The sequence below is a fragment of the Lepisma saccharinum genome, chromosome 23, assembly GCF_977018435.1.
Source record: "Lepisma saccharinum chromosome 23, izLepSacc3.1, whole genome shotgun sequence".
Classification (NCBI taxonomy): domain Eukaryota; kingdom Metazoa; phylum Arthropoda; class Insecta; order Zygentoma; family Lepismatidae; genus Lepisma; species Lepisma saccharinum.
The window spans coordinates 26290191-26306882 of NC_139251.1; the positions used below are offsets into that span (position 1 = coordinate 26290191).

Consider the following 16692-nt stretch of genomic DNA (forward strand, 5'->3'; position numbering starts at 1 on the left):
AAATAAATCAAATCAATCTTCATTAAACCACATCATCATGATGAGCAAAAAAAGTGGCAGAAACGAAGTGTAAAATGAGAAAATATATGTTTTTGAGTGTGATGAAACCAGAGTGATCTGCAAATTCAGATATAAAAGTGCCTTGACAATGTGGCCAAGTTATGGAGTTTGTTCTGGTATAAAAAGTGGCACACTGTTTCTAATTTATGTTTCTCATTCTTTTAGGTAACCATAGTAGAGGGTTGTCTGAGGCGAAAGCTGTTGACCATCTGCTTGGAGACTGGTCATTTGAAAGTAGACCTAGACCCAAGAATTCCATTGATTGTGAGAGAAGCCAACTGCTTGTCAAAGATGGACCTGCCAAATCCAGTTGTGGCAGTGACTCTTCTGTCGAAGAAGGACTATTTTGTTGAGGTTAACGATTCGATGAAGGTAAAGCATAAATTTTCAATAGTTACTTTTTCAGTCAGGGTTTAAGCTTTCCACAATCTATAGCTTCAATAATATATTCCATCCCTCTCCTCTTTACCTATTAAAGATGCTCTATTGATGATCTGAAAACTAAAAATTGAGACAATGATTGAGACTTTGTCACACTTGCAAATATTAAATGCATTTACATTAATTGCTTTCCAATATTGATACAATAAATTTATACAATGTGCATTCAATAAATAACCGGAAAATTAGTATAAAAAATCTAAAATACGACCATGATTGTTATATGTTTGCTATTTTCTGAAGGCTTCTGTAAACTATTCATAGCTGGGGCTGACACACCTGCCTCGCACACGAGATGCTGGAAAAGAGTTACACAAGATGGCGCACCCTTACAGGTGTGCTGGAGCAGCGATGTGGAGTGAAGGTATGAAACCGATAGAAATACATCGCCTCATGACAGTTCAGTACGGTGACAACTGTATGAGTCGATCACAAGTGTAAGAGTGGGCTGAGAAGTTCAAACAGGGCATAACCAGTGTTGAAGATTCTCCGCATCCAGATTGCTCTGTCACTGCAGTCACGGAAAGCAACATTGCTCAAGTGGAAGACTTGATACATAAGAACTGGCATATTACTGTCAGTGAAATTGCTTCCCAGATGAAAATAAGTGTAGGATCAGCCCACTCATGACATACTGATGTTCAGGAAAGTGTGTGTGTGAGGTGGGTTCCAAAACATTTGACACTGGAAATGAAGGAGAGATGTGTTGATGCGTGCAGGGAGCTTTTGCTCCATTATGAAGCTGTGAGGCATTTCTTAATCGTATTGTCACTGGAGATGAAAGTTAGGTTCATTTCTATGAACCAGAATGTAAGAGTACAACAATAGAATGGCGACATCCTCCGCCTACCAGACCGAAGAAGGTGCATGCTCAACGGAGAGCCGGAAAGGTCATGTTAACTTTGTTTTGGGACCACAAGGGGCCAATTCTTGAACATTACATGCCCAGAATTAATAATGTAAACAGTACCACCTACCTCAACCTTTTGTGCGAAAAACTGAAACTAGCCATTCTGCAGAGACAATGTGGCCTGGTGTCCACTTGTGTGCTTTTTCTCCATGACAATGTGAGACAACACACTGCCGGTGTCACATTGTCTACCATCGAGGACCTAAAGTTTCAGTTCTTACCCCACCCTCCATATTTACCCAATCTCGTACCTTCCGATTTCTGCACCTTTGGCCCACTGAAAGATACACTAAGTGAATCGAGGCTGCAGTCCAGTCAGCGGTGCACGAGTGGTTATGCACACATCGAAAAGAAATTTTTCTCCTGTGGAATCAGTGTTCTTATCAAGAACTGGTGTAGATGCATTGAAAAGGGAGGGGGGGGTGACTATGTTGAAACATAGTACTGTAGTTCTTTTGGTGCTTGCAATAAATATTTGTTACAACATATTTCTGGTTATACAGGGTGTCATTTTAATGGCACCCATGGACCACAGATTCCTATAGAGGACATCAAAACAAACAACTTGTCTCAGTAACATTTTTCTCGTTGGTGTGTCGATTCAACACTACAGCCGTTCAAAAAGACAGTTTTGCCACCTGGATGCTGGCAACCCAACACAACATTTGATCGTATCTGTGACGTCATATCCTGCGGCGAAACAGCACACGGCAGGGTTGCAAGGAACACACAAATTTTGTGAAAAATGACAAACTACCAACCACATTATTAGCTGTAAAACGAAGCGAGAAATGCGTCCAGCAGACCGAACATCATAGCCTACCAGTCAGAAGATCAGCAGTCATCTCAGGGGAAGGGGGAAGTGAACCAACGATATGAGAAATGGTAAAAAACATATTCAAAATGAAATGTCAATGTCAGATTTTGTCTCAGCCTACATGTCAAATATCAACAACAATAAATTTTATTGGACTTACAGTTTACATGTGGATTTTTATGTCCAACTACATGTCAAATATTTGCAAATCTCGTTGCGAGGTTGATATCTACAGGTTTGTGTCCAGATACCTTGCGGTACTTTTGTGCTGATAACTGAAGTATCCGAGGTTCACGTTGTTGCATTATGGCTAAATCAAAGTACAACCACAGTAACAATCTAATGATGAATCAGTAGCGAATATACTGCCCTGTTCACAGTTGCAAACTATTACATGTGTATCTGGTGCATAGATAAACACAGTCGTTGGAGAGCTTGTATTACTACTACTTATATCCCTGTAATTTCAACCATTTTTGCCACTTGCCTCATAATGTTCTGAATATACTTTATATTATGTGATTTTTGGATTTTGAGTTCTTTCGTTTCTATTTTGTCATCTGTTCAGTGTGTCAGAGACAACTAGTATCAGAAGGACGAAGTGGATAGACTAAATTGTAGATGCCAACTTAGTAACTAGATTTGCAAATATTTGATATGTAAGCTGAGACAAAATTCGATATGACCACTTCCACTTGAATTCTATTTTCTTTATACTATTTTTCGTATCATTTGTTTACTTCCTGTTAGGTTAGAGAACAAATTTTCTCGTTTTGTTTTACAGTACATAATGTGGCTGATTGTAGCTATGTCATTTTGCACAGAATATATGTGTTCCTGGCAACCCTGGAATGCATCGCTTCACAACTGGATATGATGTCACAAATGCAATCAAATGTTGTGTGTGGTTGCCAGCATTCAGGTAACAAAATGGGCTTTTTTGAACGACTGTAGGGCCGAAACTACGCACCAACAAGAAAAATGTTACTGAGAAAAGTTGTTTGTTTTGATGTCCTCTATACGTTTCCATGGTCTGTGGGCGGCATTAAAATGACACCCTGTATATTGAATGAGCTATGTATCTTAAGTTTGCATTTGTCCCCCATATTATTTTGGTGTTTGTTTGGTTGTTTACCAAGTTTTTTACATATCATCTCATTATTTTCTTACCATTATTAATATTTTCTGTACATAAGTTGTTTTTGCTTCTAAAAATGATATTACATAAAGTAATTAGAGATGGAAATTGGTCAGTTATGTCAATGAAAGTAAGTTTTGTCAATATTTTTTTTAAAAAATTAGACAATTAAGTCAGTATTTTTTTCTCTCTTTGTGACTGATTTTTTCATTATTGCACATTGGGTCATACATGACAATTAAGACAAAGATTTTTTTTTAAATATGAAACATTCTTTGTACAGGGTGCGGCAAAAAGATCTGATGGTTTGTAAAAGTAGCGAACATATGACACAACATTTGTACATGGTTATGTATTCAACAGATTGGGGTACATATGCCATTTAACAGGCACTGAAAAAAATCTGTACAACAAAGGTTTAGGTTTTGAAGATGACATCATCCAAGTGGTGTCCATTTCTCGCCATGCTCTCTTCAAGTCTCCTGCCGAAGCTGCGAAAAACACGTCCTAACATTTGATTTGGTATGGCAGCTGATCAAGCCACGCCCCTTCCCCCAGACACGACCTCACATTGCTACACACCAATGAAAACTGGCGGATCATTTTGCTGCATGCATGGCGAGAACTGGACACCACTTCGATTACGGCATCTTCAAAACCTAAGCCTTTGTTGTACAGATTTTTTTTACTGCCTGTTTAATGGCACATGTACCCCAATCTGTTGAATACATAACCATGTACAAATGTTGTGTCATACGTTCGTTATTTTTACTTACAAACCATCAGATCTTTTTGCCACACCCTGTATCATTCTCTCCTAACCTAGTATTAAATATTGTGCTACAGACAAAGTAGCTCACTTACGAAAGGATTTCTTGAGCATTGGCTTTATGTAAATGCTGAAAAATTTAAATATGATATTTGAGGATCATGTTTTTCTTCTCTGCTTCCTACTCTGTTATTCACTGTGTTATAATATTGAGTTAACTTCCCTACAATATAAACACACATAGTACAGTAATGAAACATAGTATTGTCTTCATAAACACATTTGTTTTGTGTTCAATAAAAAATTGTCATGACTGGCTTTTAGGATGTTGGATGTCAGATCATTATTTTAGAAAAAACAAAAAAAACAATGGAGTCCCAGTTCTACTCTTACAACACTAATCAATTGATATGCTATAATTTACTTGGTCAGCAATTAATCTGAATTTGTGTTTCTCTGTATGTATTTTGGGCAGTTAACTCTGTTTTAACCCTTTTGGTAGTTTCCATCCCTGAGAAATAACTTCAACTATTGATAAAGGGTCTGCATTTGTATTGATTTTCAAGCTGACTACTTTTCTTTGCATTTTGGTTACTTTATAACTCTTTTGTTTTTATAACTTGTGTTAATTGGGGAATGAGGATGAATGATGAAATGGATGATTGTACAAACATAATGCCATGCCTTGAATGATGTTTGAACCTAGAACCTCATTTCATAGCATAGTATGCTATGCGACTTTTTTTTTTTTAGCAATGATTGAAACAAGGTTACATTTAGCCACCTTTATAGACTAATAATTTGAATTAATTTAGTTTCCTTTACATTAACCCTTTATATTATTATTACTGTCTAGTTTTTCAGCTAACCATATCCAACAGTCATGGTGGTGTAATAAAAATTGCTTGCTTTTTAATGCCTTGTTTATGATATTTTGGAATTCAGAAAGATCGCTGTCGACACTACTTCTCTTCTTCTTGCAGCTGCTATTAAACCGCTACCTGGCCACTGTTCGTCGAGTAAAGCTGGAGGTGAGGCCTCTTTTCCTGCCACAGTTAGTACGGCTGTCGGCCATGTTGACGCCTGGATTGAAGTTGATTACTTGGACAAATCCTCGCTGGAAGAATTTCTTCCGGAACACGCTAGAGGCTATTAACCACTTTGATGTTCTTGTTACCAGGTATGTAAATAAATTGATGTTCCTTTGTTGGTTTGTTACATGAAAAGAAATATTGTTCACTTAGCATATTTTACCCTCTTTGTGCCCAATGGAGCCATGAACTTTTTTCTTCTTCAGATTACCAATGTTTCCTTATTGCAATGCAATGTAATTGTTGAATAAATACACATAAGGAACTTGGAATCAGTAATTTTCATATAGTACTTTGTGCAATAGGGGTGACTTTAACTGAAAGGAGCCAAATGTCAAACTCTCGGATGTAGGCACACTGGTCTGCATTTTGCATACTAATGAGTTTCTGACATCTGAATCCACACCCAGCATAATTCTCTGTTGGGACCATGTTGTGTCCTATTCATGTGTACTTGTGATTGTCCTTTCATCCATTTCATTGTATAATCTTTCATCCTCATCTTTGCAATTATCAGAAAGTGACAGAAAAGCAAAGCAAAGTAAAATAGAATAAATCAAATCAAGTCAGATCGAATTGTGGGTGGTATCAGACTAAAAGTTTATGAATGGATAATAAATTGCAGAATCTGTCAATGCCAATTTACCAAAATGCATAAGATGAGTCAACATGTTGTATTTTGAACACATGTGGTGTCCCACTGGTGGAAGGGTTACCAGGAGGGTAACTTGAAAATTTCAACTTTGAAATGGATTGTGTCATACCTCGTTTCGTAGGACCCTCACTTTCAAACAACTTTTGTGGTGAAACACTTTTTTGATTTGGTAAACTGTTTTTCAAATGGGCATCCAGGAACTGTTTTGTGGCTTCGATTTTGTAACAGGCTGAATTTCCAAAACTGAGAAAAATCTTAAAATTCTTGCTTGATTTAACATTGTATCTGGTAGGTTAAGTAAATAAGTTTTAAAAAAACAGAAATAAATCAATTAAATCTAAGATATATACAAGTATATATATATATATATATATATGAATTTAATTGAATATTAGAATATTTTATCAAACTTTCATTAACTTTTGCATATATTATAGTACTAATCAGTCTTTGTAGACTTAAGTTTTTAGAAGTAACTGAGTTACTTTTTCAGTTACTTTGCTTAGAAAGTAACACAGTTTCAGTTACCCTTTTTGAAATTTAATTTTCAATTTTTACTATTGCTTTGCTCTGTTATAATCATTAGTCTCTTTCTCCTTTTAAAGAAACATGAAACACACTTAGGAAACTGTGTTGACTTTAGTTATTATTATTATTATTATTATTATTATTATTAGTAGTAGTAGTAGTGGTGGTGGTGGTGTTGTTGTATTGATGATTATTTATATCATCCCATATTTAAAGAAATATATACTTCATTACTGTAGTTGTAGACGTCATGCATACTAACACTAAGCACATTTCCTCCTTACTTTTGAGTATGTTTGATGCTAATGCCACCTATTGTTCACAGAGTGCATGACATATATACCAATCGAATCTTGCAAGTCCTGGAGTGCATGCAGAAGGTGAATCTTCACACACTTCCAGAAAAGACTCCCTGGGGCATAGAAGAGTTTCTGGAGAAGACAGACACAACTTGCAGACAAGCAGCTGTTGTGAGTAGAATGATAACATATTCAAAAAGTCCACAGCTTTTATTCTTATTTGCTTGAATACTTATTAGAATCATCTTGCATGCAGAATCGGTGATAGTGCCAAGGGAGCAGGGGGTGTGAGGCTCCTCCAGTCAAGCAGCTCCCCCCCCAAGAAAACAAGAAAAAGTATATAAATAAGTGCTTTTAAGTCCAAATATTTATTTTATATGGTGTGCAATAAATATGACTGCCAATGCCCTTCCAGAAAATTTCCTGCACCCTGATTCAAAACCTGATCATTTGAAAATTTGATTTAATAGAATTTCCTGAAATAATTAGTCACCTATAATAATTAATGTCATGTATTTTGAATTGAAATGAAAAATGCAGCATGTTATTTTCACCTTACACTCACTTTCCAGTGGAGGGGTGACCCTCTCCTTCCCCCTTCCAGATGCCCATAAGAAACAAGTATTTCTGGTACGAGCAGACAAGATCAAGGGTATAAAGTTACAATCAGATTAAAAATTATGGATACTCGAGTTTGGACTCCAGTTAACAAATAAGCAATAGATCTACATAAAAACGAGTTATATCAATTTTTTTTATTCAATTAACCTATGATAACCATTTTTTGTGTTTGTGTTGCATTCTAATACATAGGTAAAAATAATTCCGCCCCCCTGATAATATCGCAAATTGCACCTTGTTTAAATGTCTAGGAAAAATTTCATTTCACCTAGGAATGATATCGCGATGAAATAAGTCAAAAATTGTCACAGCCTCATCTCGTCTCCTGTGTGGCGAGGTCCTTCTCATTCTTGTTTGTGTTAATTTTTGTTTCAGTTTCCACTCGGAAGTCATTAAAACTTATTCTAGATTCACTTCATGCTCAGATAGGCTAATCGGGACTCTATTTTCAAAATATCTTAATATATAGGTTTAAGTATAGTTTTCCGAACACCCCCTTACAAAGTTATGAAAAATATGGGTGAGGTACAGCAGTACATTGTACCCCCCACCCCCACCCCCCAAGTTGGTCTGTAGTATCTCGTCTCGATCGTGTAAGTATTTCGTTTTGGAAAATTCCATTCTAATATTCAAAAGAAAATGGGATCAGTCATATACCCTTCGAATCGACGCGACCATTTCTTTAGAAAAGTGTACCCTCCCCCCCCCCCCCCCCCCGACCTTACGCAAAGGAGCATTCGTCTGCAGCGTGATTTTCTGAGAGCAAATCTGATTCCATCGTTCCACACACATTTTAAACTATTTTCATCTCCTTAAAGAGGTTTCCAAGAACTTAGGTCCCACGACTCCTGTGCACCGTACTCTCGCGAGGAGGGGAGGAGGAGAGTGGACCATGCTTCCTTATGGCCCGAGCTGAACGGAAGAAGGGAAAGCTGCGCGCGGACTTTTCGTCCAAGGTTTTTTCCTTGTGGTCTCTCAATAGTAGAATAAGTTTAGAATGGTTTGAATTTCTGTGGTAAGGAAGATAATGTTTATAAGTTATAAACAATATACACTTTTTTATTGGGCGAACTGAAAATAGGTTCTTTTAACAGTAGCACCTTGTGTCTGCTGTCAAATTACCAAGGGGGGTACAGGGGGTACAACTCGATTTACAGATTTAGGGTGGTACAGTACCCCCTTCAAAAATTTAGGGGGGTACAAGGTACCCCTGTACCCCCCCGTTCCTGTGCCACTGTTCTGTTGTGTGGCATTTTCGTATCATATCCTGCAAGTTATGCTTCCCGCTACATAGCATGGTGAAGTGTGTTGTCTACACAGAAGGTGCGATATTGCTATCCTGGAGCAATTTCAACCAAACTTGGTACATCTATCACTTACAATCTGGAAAGAAATACTGTGTGGGTAAGACACCCCTGGCACCCTTAGAGGTGGGGGTGGGAAAGGGGTGACATGTAAAACGACCGATATTAGTGTGGAATCCATAGTTTTCGGGGTCACTGAGATGAATGGTGACACTCTCAATGCCGTTTAACTCCAAGTTCATTTTACACTATAGTTAGAATTCATTATTTTCTTGTCTAATAGAAGATTAAGATAAATAAATACCCAGGCAATGCCAGGCAATCAGCTAGTTATAAATAAAACTGCAAATGTTCCATAAAGCACCAGAATATCAGAGACCACTTAATTTGCTGAATTTTGTGGCACCCCTCGTCCATGCTTTCAAGCTATAATTTCATCATTTGAATTGTATGAAATGTTTCCAGATATCTCGGGAATGGGGAGGGAACGTGCCTCCCCTGGCTCCCCTCTGTGGGCACCCTTTGTCCTGTCTCTAAAAATATTAACAAATCAAGCCAGATTGTTACTATCTTTTTTTAAAAAAATATTACATGGCAAAATCTAAACATACCAATAAGATCAAATTTGCTAGTGTAGACATTGTTAAATGTAATAACAATTTCCACCCTTTGGTTGTAGCTGTGGATGGTGGTGGTACTTTTTATTGTTGTTATACACACTAAAAGGATGAACTTTTCCTTTAACTTCATCCATTTGACCCGAAATATTTATTAACAGCATTGATCAGTTTAATGTTCCTTATTATAAGTCTCACTGTACTTTCACTCACTGTGTATCTGTACTTGGATACTATAATTACTGGTATATGTTTAATTTGCAGGACCTTCACAGGAAAAGCCTGATGGTAGAGGAAGCTGTTGAAGAACTCTTGGAGCTAGTCAGAAAGGCAGGCCACGCTCTTCCTGTATCTGATTCTGATGACTTTGATATATTGTCTGAAGGTAGTTCACTTTCAACTTAAAATTTCTGGTATTAAATCTCTGACTGTACACCAGGATCTCCCTGACCCTGTACCATTAATATCTTTCTGCATGCATACACAATAGATGATGCATGATGGTTATGTGTAATTTCAGTTTGGAGTGAAATGCGTTAACAAGTGGAAATGCAGCATTTTGCAGCTTGAAATAGAACCAGTGTGTTTCATTTAACTTTGTCACATCTCATAGAATCAGCCAGAGCCTGGTGTACAGAGAATGTTACTATTTCTTGTGTCCTGAAATATACATTTCTGTTGTTAAGTTATTGATGATTAAAATTCCTACCTTATCTTCAGCATTAACATTTGTGTCATTTCAACAGTATTCTAGCACGTTTTTTTTTTCACATTTTATATTCATTTATGACAATCCAAAGATGGAATGTAATATCAGCCTGACCCAGGTGTGCAAATCATGTAACAGAAATATATGTGTACTGATGAAGGCTTAATTATTCATATTTGGAAGTACCGAATTAAAAATAACAGTTACTTTTGGAGTAACAGTAATTGTAACTTATTACTTTTGATACCAATAACTGTAACTTAACACTGTGATGTAGTTATCCAAGTAACCGTTTCTTGTTTTGAGTAATATTAACTGTAACTATTTACTTTTTGAAATGAGTAATGTAACTTAGCACTGTTATGTAATTAAAGTAACAGTTACTTTTTAGTAAACTTAACTAACAAGTTACTTCCTGAAATAAGTGAGTGTAACCGTAACTTAGTACTGTAATGCATTTTAAGTAACAGTTACTTGTTGAGTAATAGTAACCGTAACAAGTTATTTCTTTTAAATGAATAACTGAAACTTAGTACTGTAATGTCATTAGAAGTAACAGTTACTTTTCGAACAATAGTTACTACAACTAGTTACTTTTTTAAATAATTATTAGTACTCATGAAATTTTTCCTTCCAGATCAAGGAGAGGATGCCGAATCCTCTGCGATAACCCCAAGTGAGTCTGGATCACAACAGCAAGACTGGAGCGTACTCTGGGAGCTGTTTGACAACCCTCACACCCTTCACCAAACCCCAGGGGGCGGGCTGAGCAAAGCCATGCAGGAGATGGTGAGGAATGCTGTGTCGGAAATGAGGCGTTACTACAGTCGCAAGGTTGTGGATGTTCTTATAAGGGTGACAAGGCAATCCCTGGAGGCCATACGGAGACGCTTTGTAGCCAACCTAGAGGCAGATGCTGGTATGTTTGCAATTGTAGGAAATTCCAACAGTGTCATTATTTAAAAGATGTGATCTCATATCTCTATACTAAAATAGGGTTATTGTTTTTTGAACAAGAAAATATTCATTCACACAAGATGGAGAAAAATGGTATTCTCTTAAAAAAAGTCAATGAATAAGTGAGGGAGGGAGTGAATGAGCGAGCCAATATGACCTGGTTTACCGTTTACCGCAACAATTCTTATTTATTGTATATATTAATTAGATATAATAGAAATAAAACACCAATTCAGGCGTGCAAGTAAAACAAATACAAAATTTGGCAACTTCAAATTTTCCGGTAGAAATTAATATCTGTCTCATAATATATATTTTCGATCTCTGAAACAAGAAGAAAATTTGTATCTCATGTGATGATGTATTTTCTAATCAATGAGATGCATAGTGCTTACGTATGATCACCTACAATTGACTGCCAATTCGAAAGACAGGCTGAAGACAAAAAGAAAAAAAATACTGGAACTGTTATCGAAAGATGCTGGAGTTTCTCTCCCCTCTCCTTTCTGGTTACATATTTTCGTTTCGCTTCTAGGTTTAGGCAAAGCACCTAGAAATTTGGCATCAGTGGACAAGAAAACTACTTTCCTGGATGTAGCGAGTTACAAGAAAGTACAAAATTAGCTAATGCTTTTTTTTTACAATTTGTTTCGAAAGTTATGAAGAGCTCTCGTACATATTTACATATTCAACAATAATTTCTGATGTCAAAAGTAATTAATAGTTGACAAAATTGGTTTCTTAAATATGTGCACGTTGCTGGGCTTTTTTGAGCTTATAAATTTGATACAAACTTTAATTTTAACAACTTATGTCTTTAAAATTATGTTGAATATGTTCAAATAAAATAAATATCTAGCAGAATTCTTGAAATTGCTGAGATACTCGATTATTATCAATATTACATATTCTATGATTGTACATATTTAGCAGTGGTAGCGTCGTTGCCTTGTAATCAAGGCGTCCCGGGTTCGATACTCGGTGGAAGCACATAGTGGTTCGGATCCCACTTTAAACTGTATGTCCAGTATCGATTAGCCTTACTGTACACAAAGTGAACTTAAAACACCAAATCAAGAACAACAAATCTACATATTTAGCTACATATACTTTTGATAATACATATTTAGGTAAATATTTTATCAATATTTGTTACATATTCATGTACATATTTTGTACTTTGATATTTCATACTACTCATAATGCACCATTACTGGTGAAAGAAAAGTTGTTGATCGAGGGATAAAGAAGCATGAATACAACTGGGAAAATGCAGTTTTCACATATGGGACAACTGATGTCCTGGGGCAAGATTGTCGCAGGATGCAGGACATGTTAATTCAATAAGGGTCCATCCCATGAAATCCAGGATACCTGGCAACCCTGAAACAGAGCCTGCCTGCTGATTTTAAGTCCTTTTAGCTCCTCTTTTAACATTCCAAGAAATGAGACTTGACACTGCTGCCTGAAAGGTAACTAACCATATGGTAAACAATTTCTGTATTCACTTACTAAATACATATGGAAACATTGAAAAAAAAGAATTTACAGACCCTTTAATGTATTATTAATATTAGGGCTGAGCCAATATCACTTGGAACCTATACCAAAACCCTTACAGATTCTCACCAATACTGATACATGCTTAAAACTGTAACAACTAAAAGTCATTCAAAATACTGTTTAATATTAGTGGGCTAGTATTCCCAAGTAACCAAAACTGGTTGGCGCAACATCGTAATCAAGGGGTCCCGGTGGAGGCACTAGTGGTTCGGATCCCACTTTAAACTGTAGGTCCAGTCCCGATTAGCCTTACTGTGCATAAAGTGGACTTAAAACAACAAATCAATTAATCATAAACATAAGAACATACCGTTGGGCAATGCTAATTTTCGCCGTGGTTCCAACGTTGGCCCAATGTGTGGTTTTTAAGTTGGGCCAACATACTGAAAACTAAAGTACACAGGTTTGTGTTACAATATATATAATTTATTGCATGGCCAAATATAAACTTTAGTGCAAATTATTTGTGTAAAATAAACAAATCCACAGAACTTTCTCATTCATGTGGTACCATTCTTTTCAAGGTACCTTCAAGTGATAGCACATAACACTTTCTAGAGTTCACTTACTTTTCCATCTTTCATGGAATTTAGTCTGCACATAACATTGTTTATTTTACATATATAGATCTTGAACCACCCTTACAAGAATACCTGTACGAATATTCTTGTTCTGCCAGTACTAAACAGATAAACCGTAAGCAATTCCCAACACATCTTTCATCCATGACAGCTGACAAAGGACTGGTAAGTGAATACAAGTTAAGAATAGCTTCAATTTTCATGTTATATTTTCAGTATGTCCTGTGACTGAAATATTCGAATAGGAGCACTGTTACATGTAACTTATTTTGCACTCTATAATTTCCAGCATACTCGTGAAAGTTGTCTAAGACGAAAAAGTAATTTTTAAAACTAATTTTGACTCACTTTTCCATGATTGGGCAAACATTGACAACAACCGTTGGCCCAACGAGCTTCAGTTTGCCAACCAACATAAAACCAACCTTTACCATATATCAACAATGGTTGACCCAACAGTTCTGAACTTAGAACCAGCACTACTGGAACTTAAAAACACACAGGAAATTTATAAGACCATCACCTACACCGACGACATCATACTTTTAACTACAGGAAACTCCAGAAGAAAAGTAGAGGAAACTCCACAAGAGCCCCACAGACTCGTATGAAAAAGCCAAACTCAAAATATCAGCTGAGATAATGCAATTCATCATACTCAATGGTAGATTAAGCAAAACAAGAAATCCAGAAATAAAAATTGAAGGAAAAAAGAGCCTTGGAGGTAAAATACCTTGGAGTAACCCTCCAGGAGAACCTATTATTCACTAGACATATCGTTACAATTACAACTAAAGGAGAAGCAATTATTAATAAAATAGCAAGTATCGGCTCTGCCAAATACAGTATTCCCATGATGCACATCAAAACACACATTACCTCAATACACAATGCAATTATTGCCTACGGCTCCTTATCATGGGTCAGGAGTCTGAGAAGAATTACCAATATTAACAAGCTAAGATCCTCTCAACGGAAAGTTATATTAAGGATGATAGGAGCCTTTCAGACAACGTCAACGATAGCGCTCCTTGTCTTAACCAGCCTGTGGCCCATAAATAAACTAGTAAAACTAAGGGCATCAAAATACTATTTCAGGAAAGGGTCTGAAGATAAGATATATGAACTGCTAGGGCAGTTTGCTCCAATAGTAGAAGACATTAGACTGAGCATAATAAGTGAGTGGCAGGAAGAATGGAATACCGCCACCACAGGAAGACGACTTTATACTTTCTTTCCCAACATTCAGGAACGACTATCAATGAACCATATACAGCCCTCTAAAGGGCTTATCCATTTCTTATCTGGACACTGGTCATACGGGCAATACCTAAAAAGATTTAACTTCATATCGAATGAAATGTGCTCTACCTACCCTAATGAAATTTATACTCCAGAACATAAGCTGTTTCGATGAATCCACAAATTGAAGAAATTAGATCGACTCTACCGCATGAACAAATATACCAGCTCTTAAGATCAGAACATTATACAAATTTAAACTCCCTAGCTGATCTAATCTCTAGGGAGCAATTATCCAATTTCACGCCAACAACCCCCCTCTCCTCCTCAACCAACACAAATCCTGCAAAACCAACCACTCAGAATATCAAGAAGAATACACACAAAAAAACCTGCAGCAACCACAACCTCAACCATAATAACCGGAAGAAGATGGAAGTGGAAGTTCCTGAGAAACCCTACAGGATGAGAGACAACCCTGTGCCATCCAGATGATGGAAAGCAGCACAACATAGGAGCACAAGACATGAACATTGCTGCCGATGAGACACACAAGAAATACATCTGGAGGATTCTCTCCAGGGTTTAAATATGTCTAAAATTAACCCTCAATTTCAAACTAACTAAAAATTACACTAATAACATTTTTTTTCTCCTTTCACTTCCTTCTCTCTACATATATGTGTTTTTTAATTTCTTCCTTTTCCCCTCTTATCTTCTAACTCTTCAATATACCTAATTTACTTATGTTCCCAGAGGTCACACCTCCTGAAGCCCTTCAGGAAACCCTTCCTTCCTAGTCAATACTGAAGAATTATCAGTATCTGACTACCCCATGCTGGTTTCCCGCATGGTAGTCTTTATATCTTCACTCACTAACACAGAACATAATCTATATTTATTCTAAGCATGTTGAATACACATACATTTAAATTAATTAATTTTGTTATTAATTAATACTATATGTGCCTCGAAGTAATATGAAATGATCATAGGCGCTGACTCCATGGGGCTTGGGGGAGCTCAAGCCACCCAATGTTAACGATGTGGGGCAGAGCCCTCCAAATAATTTTGCTTAAGAGGATCTAATGTATTATTTTGCTTCTCTTGTAAAGTTTACTCTCAATTGTGCCACATGAACTGAACTTTAAATACACAATTGAAATGTTCTAGACCATCAATTTGGGGGGCTGAGACCACTAAGCCATCAACTTTGGGGGGGGGGGGCTATGACCAGAGACAGCAAAACACATGACTTATTACTATATACTAAGTATGTAATTGTGAATATTGTTAATTTTTTTTACTAAAAAGAGTTTCAAAAGACGATGTGCATGAACTAGGGTAGTGGATGGGACGTTTGGACTACAAATGGCTCTAACATGACATTCAGAACGAGATCATTGATATATTAGGGAGATCTGTTTTGCGCTCCGTGGTAGCAGATATTAAAAGTTGGAAATATTTTGCTATTATGGTTGACGAAACTTGTGACATATCCATCTGTGGACAACTAATATTCTGCATTAGAACTGTGAATAAAAATTTTGATATTTTTGAGGAATTCCTGGGCTTTTATGAGATTCCGAACACTGAGGCCAAAACTTAAAAAAGGGAGAGAGTGAGTCATTTATTAATTTATTTCAGTGATTAGAGCCCTCCCTCCCAATAATTTTGACAAGTCGGCACCCCTGGAAATGATGTTACGGTATTTCACAGTTATTGACCTATAATCACCTATAACCATGCGTATATACAATAATTTATATTACTTTACCCTAATTACTACTAAACAGCAAAACTAATTCTGTTACTCGCTAGTTTCCACACTAACAACTAATTAACAGAATAGAAAAACATTAATACCTTTTCCAGTATGTTTCATCATCAATGAAAAATGCTGCAAGTGTAATTGTAATAAAAATATCAATTGTATTGTTTGTGTAACCAACATTGTTGTTCTGGATCTCCAAACAACGACGTACATACATGTAATGTTCATTTGGAAATTATAAAGAAAGTAAGACGGGGAACCGAAGTTCAACGGATATGACGTCCTGGTGTAAATTTCAGGTACCAGGACAACAAGCACATACCCCTGAATGTATGCAGGTTGAGGCTGAGCTACTTTTGTGGGTTTCCCTTTCTCTCTTTTTACTTGGGTTCCACTCCAATTATAAGCATTGATTTAATAAAGTTTTGCTTTAAAATATTTAAAAAAAATATACAACATAATATAAAAATACCTGATATGTAATCACAAAATTCAGTTTTTTAACATGATATTGGTACAAAATCAATGGAAACTTCAAATTTTGCAAACTTCTAGGATAATTAGACTCCACAAAAGTGTCACGTGGAATTTTTGCAGACATAGTGAACCATCAAAA

General features: G+C 36.5%; 1 protein-coding gene across 2 annotated transcripts in view; it reads left to right on the top strand.

Annotated features, from left to right (window-relative positions):
- Dhc1 (dynein axonemal heavy chain 1) overlaps positions 1–16692 on the top strand; it is a 344548-nt gene that overhangs the window by 95157 nt on the left and 232699 nt on the right. For both annotated transcript variants that reach the window (XM_083144626.1, XM_083144627.1), the window contains exons 15-19: positions 226–432; positions 5119–5315; positions 6735–6879; positions 9515–9635; positions 10597–10878. In XM_083144626.1, the coding sequence (XP_083000752.1) occupies positions 226–432; positions 5119–5315; positions 6735–6879; positions 9515–9635; positions 10597–10878 (952 nt within the window). The remainder of the gene's footprint in view (positions 1–225; positions 433–5118; positions 5316–6734; positions 6880–9514; positions 9636–10596; positions 10879–16692) is intronic.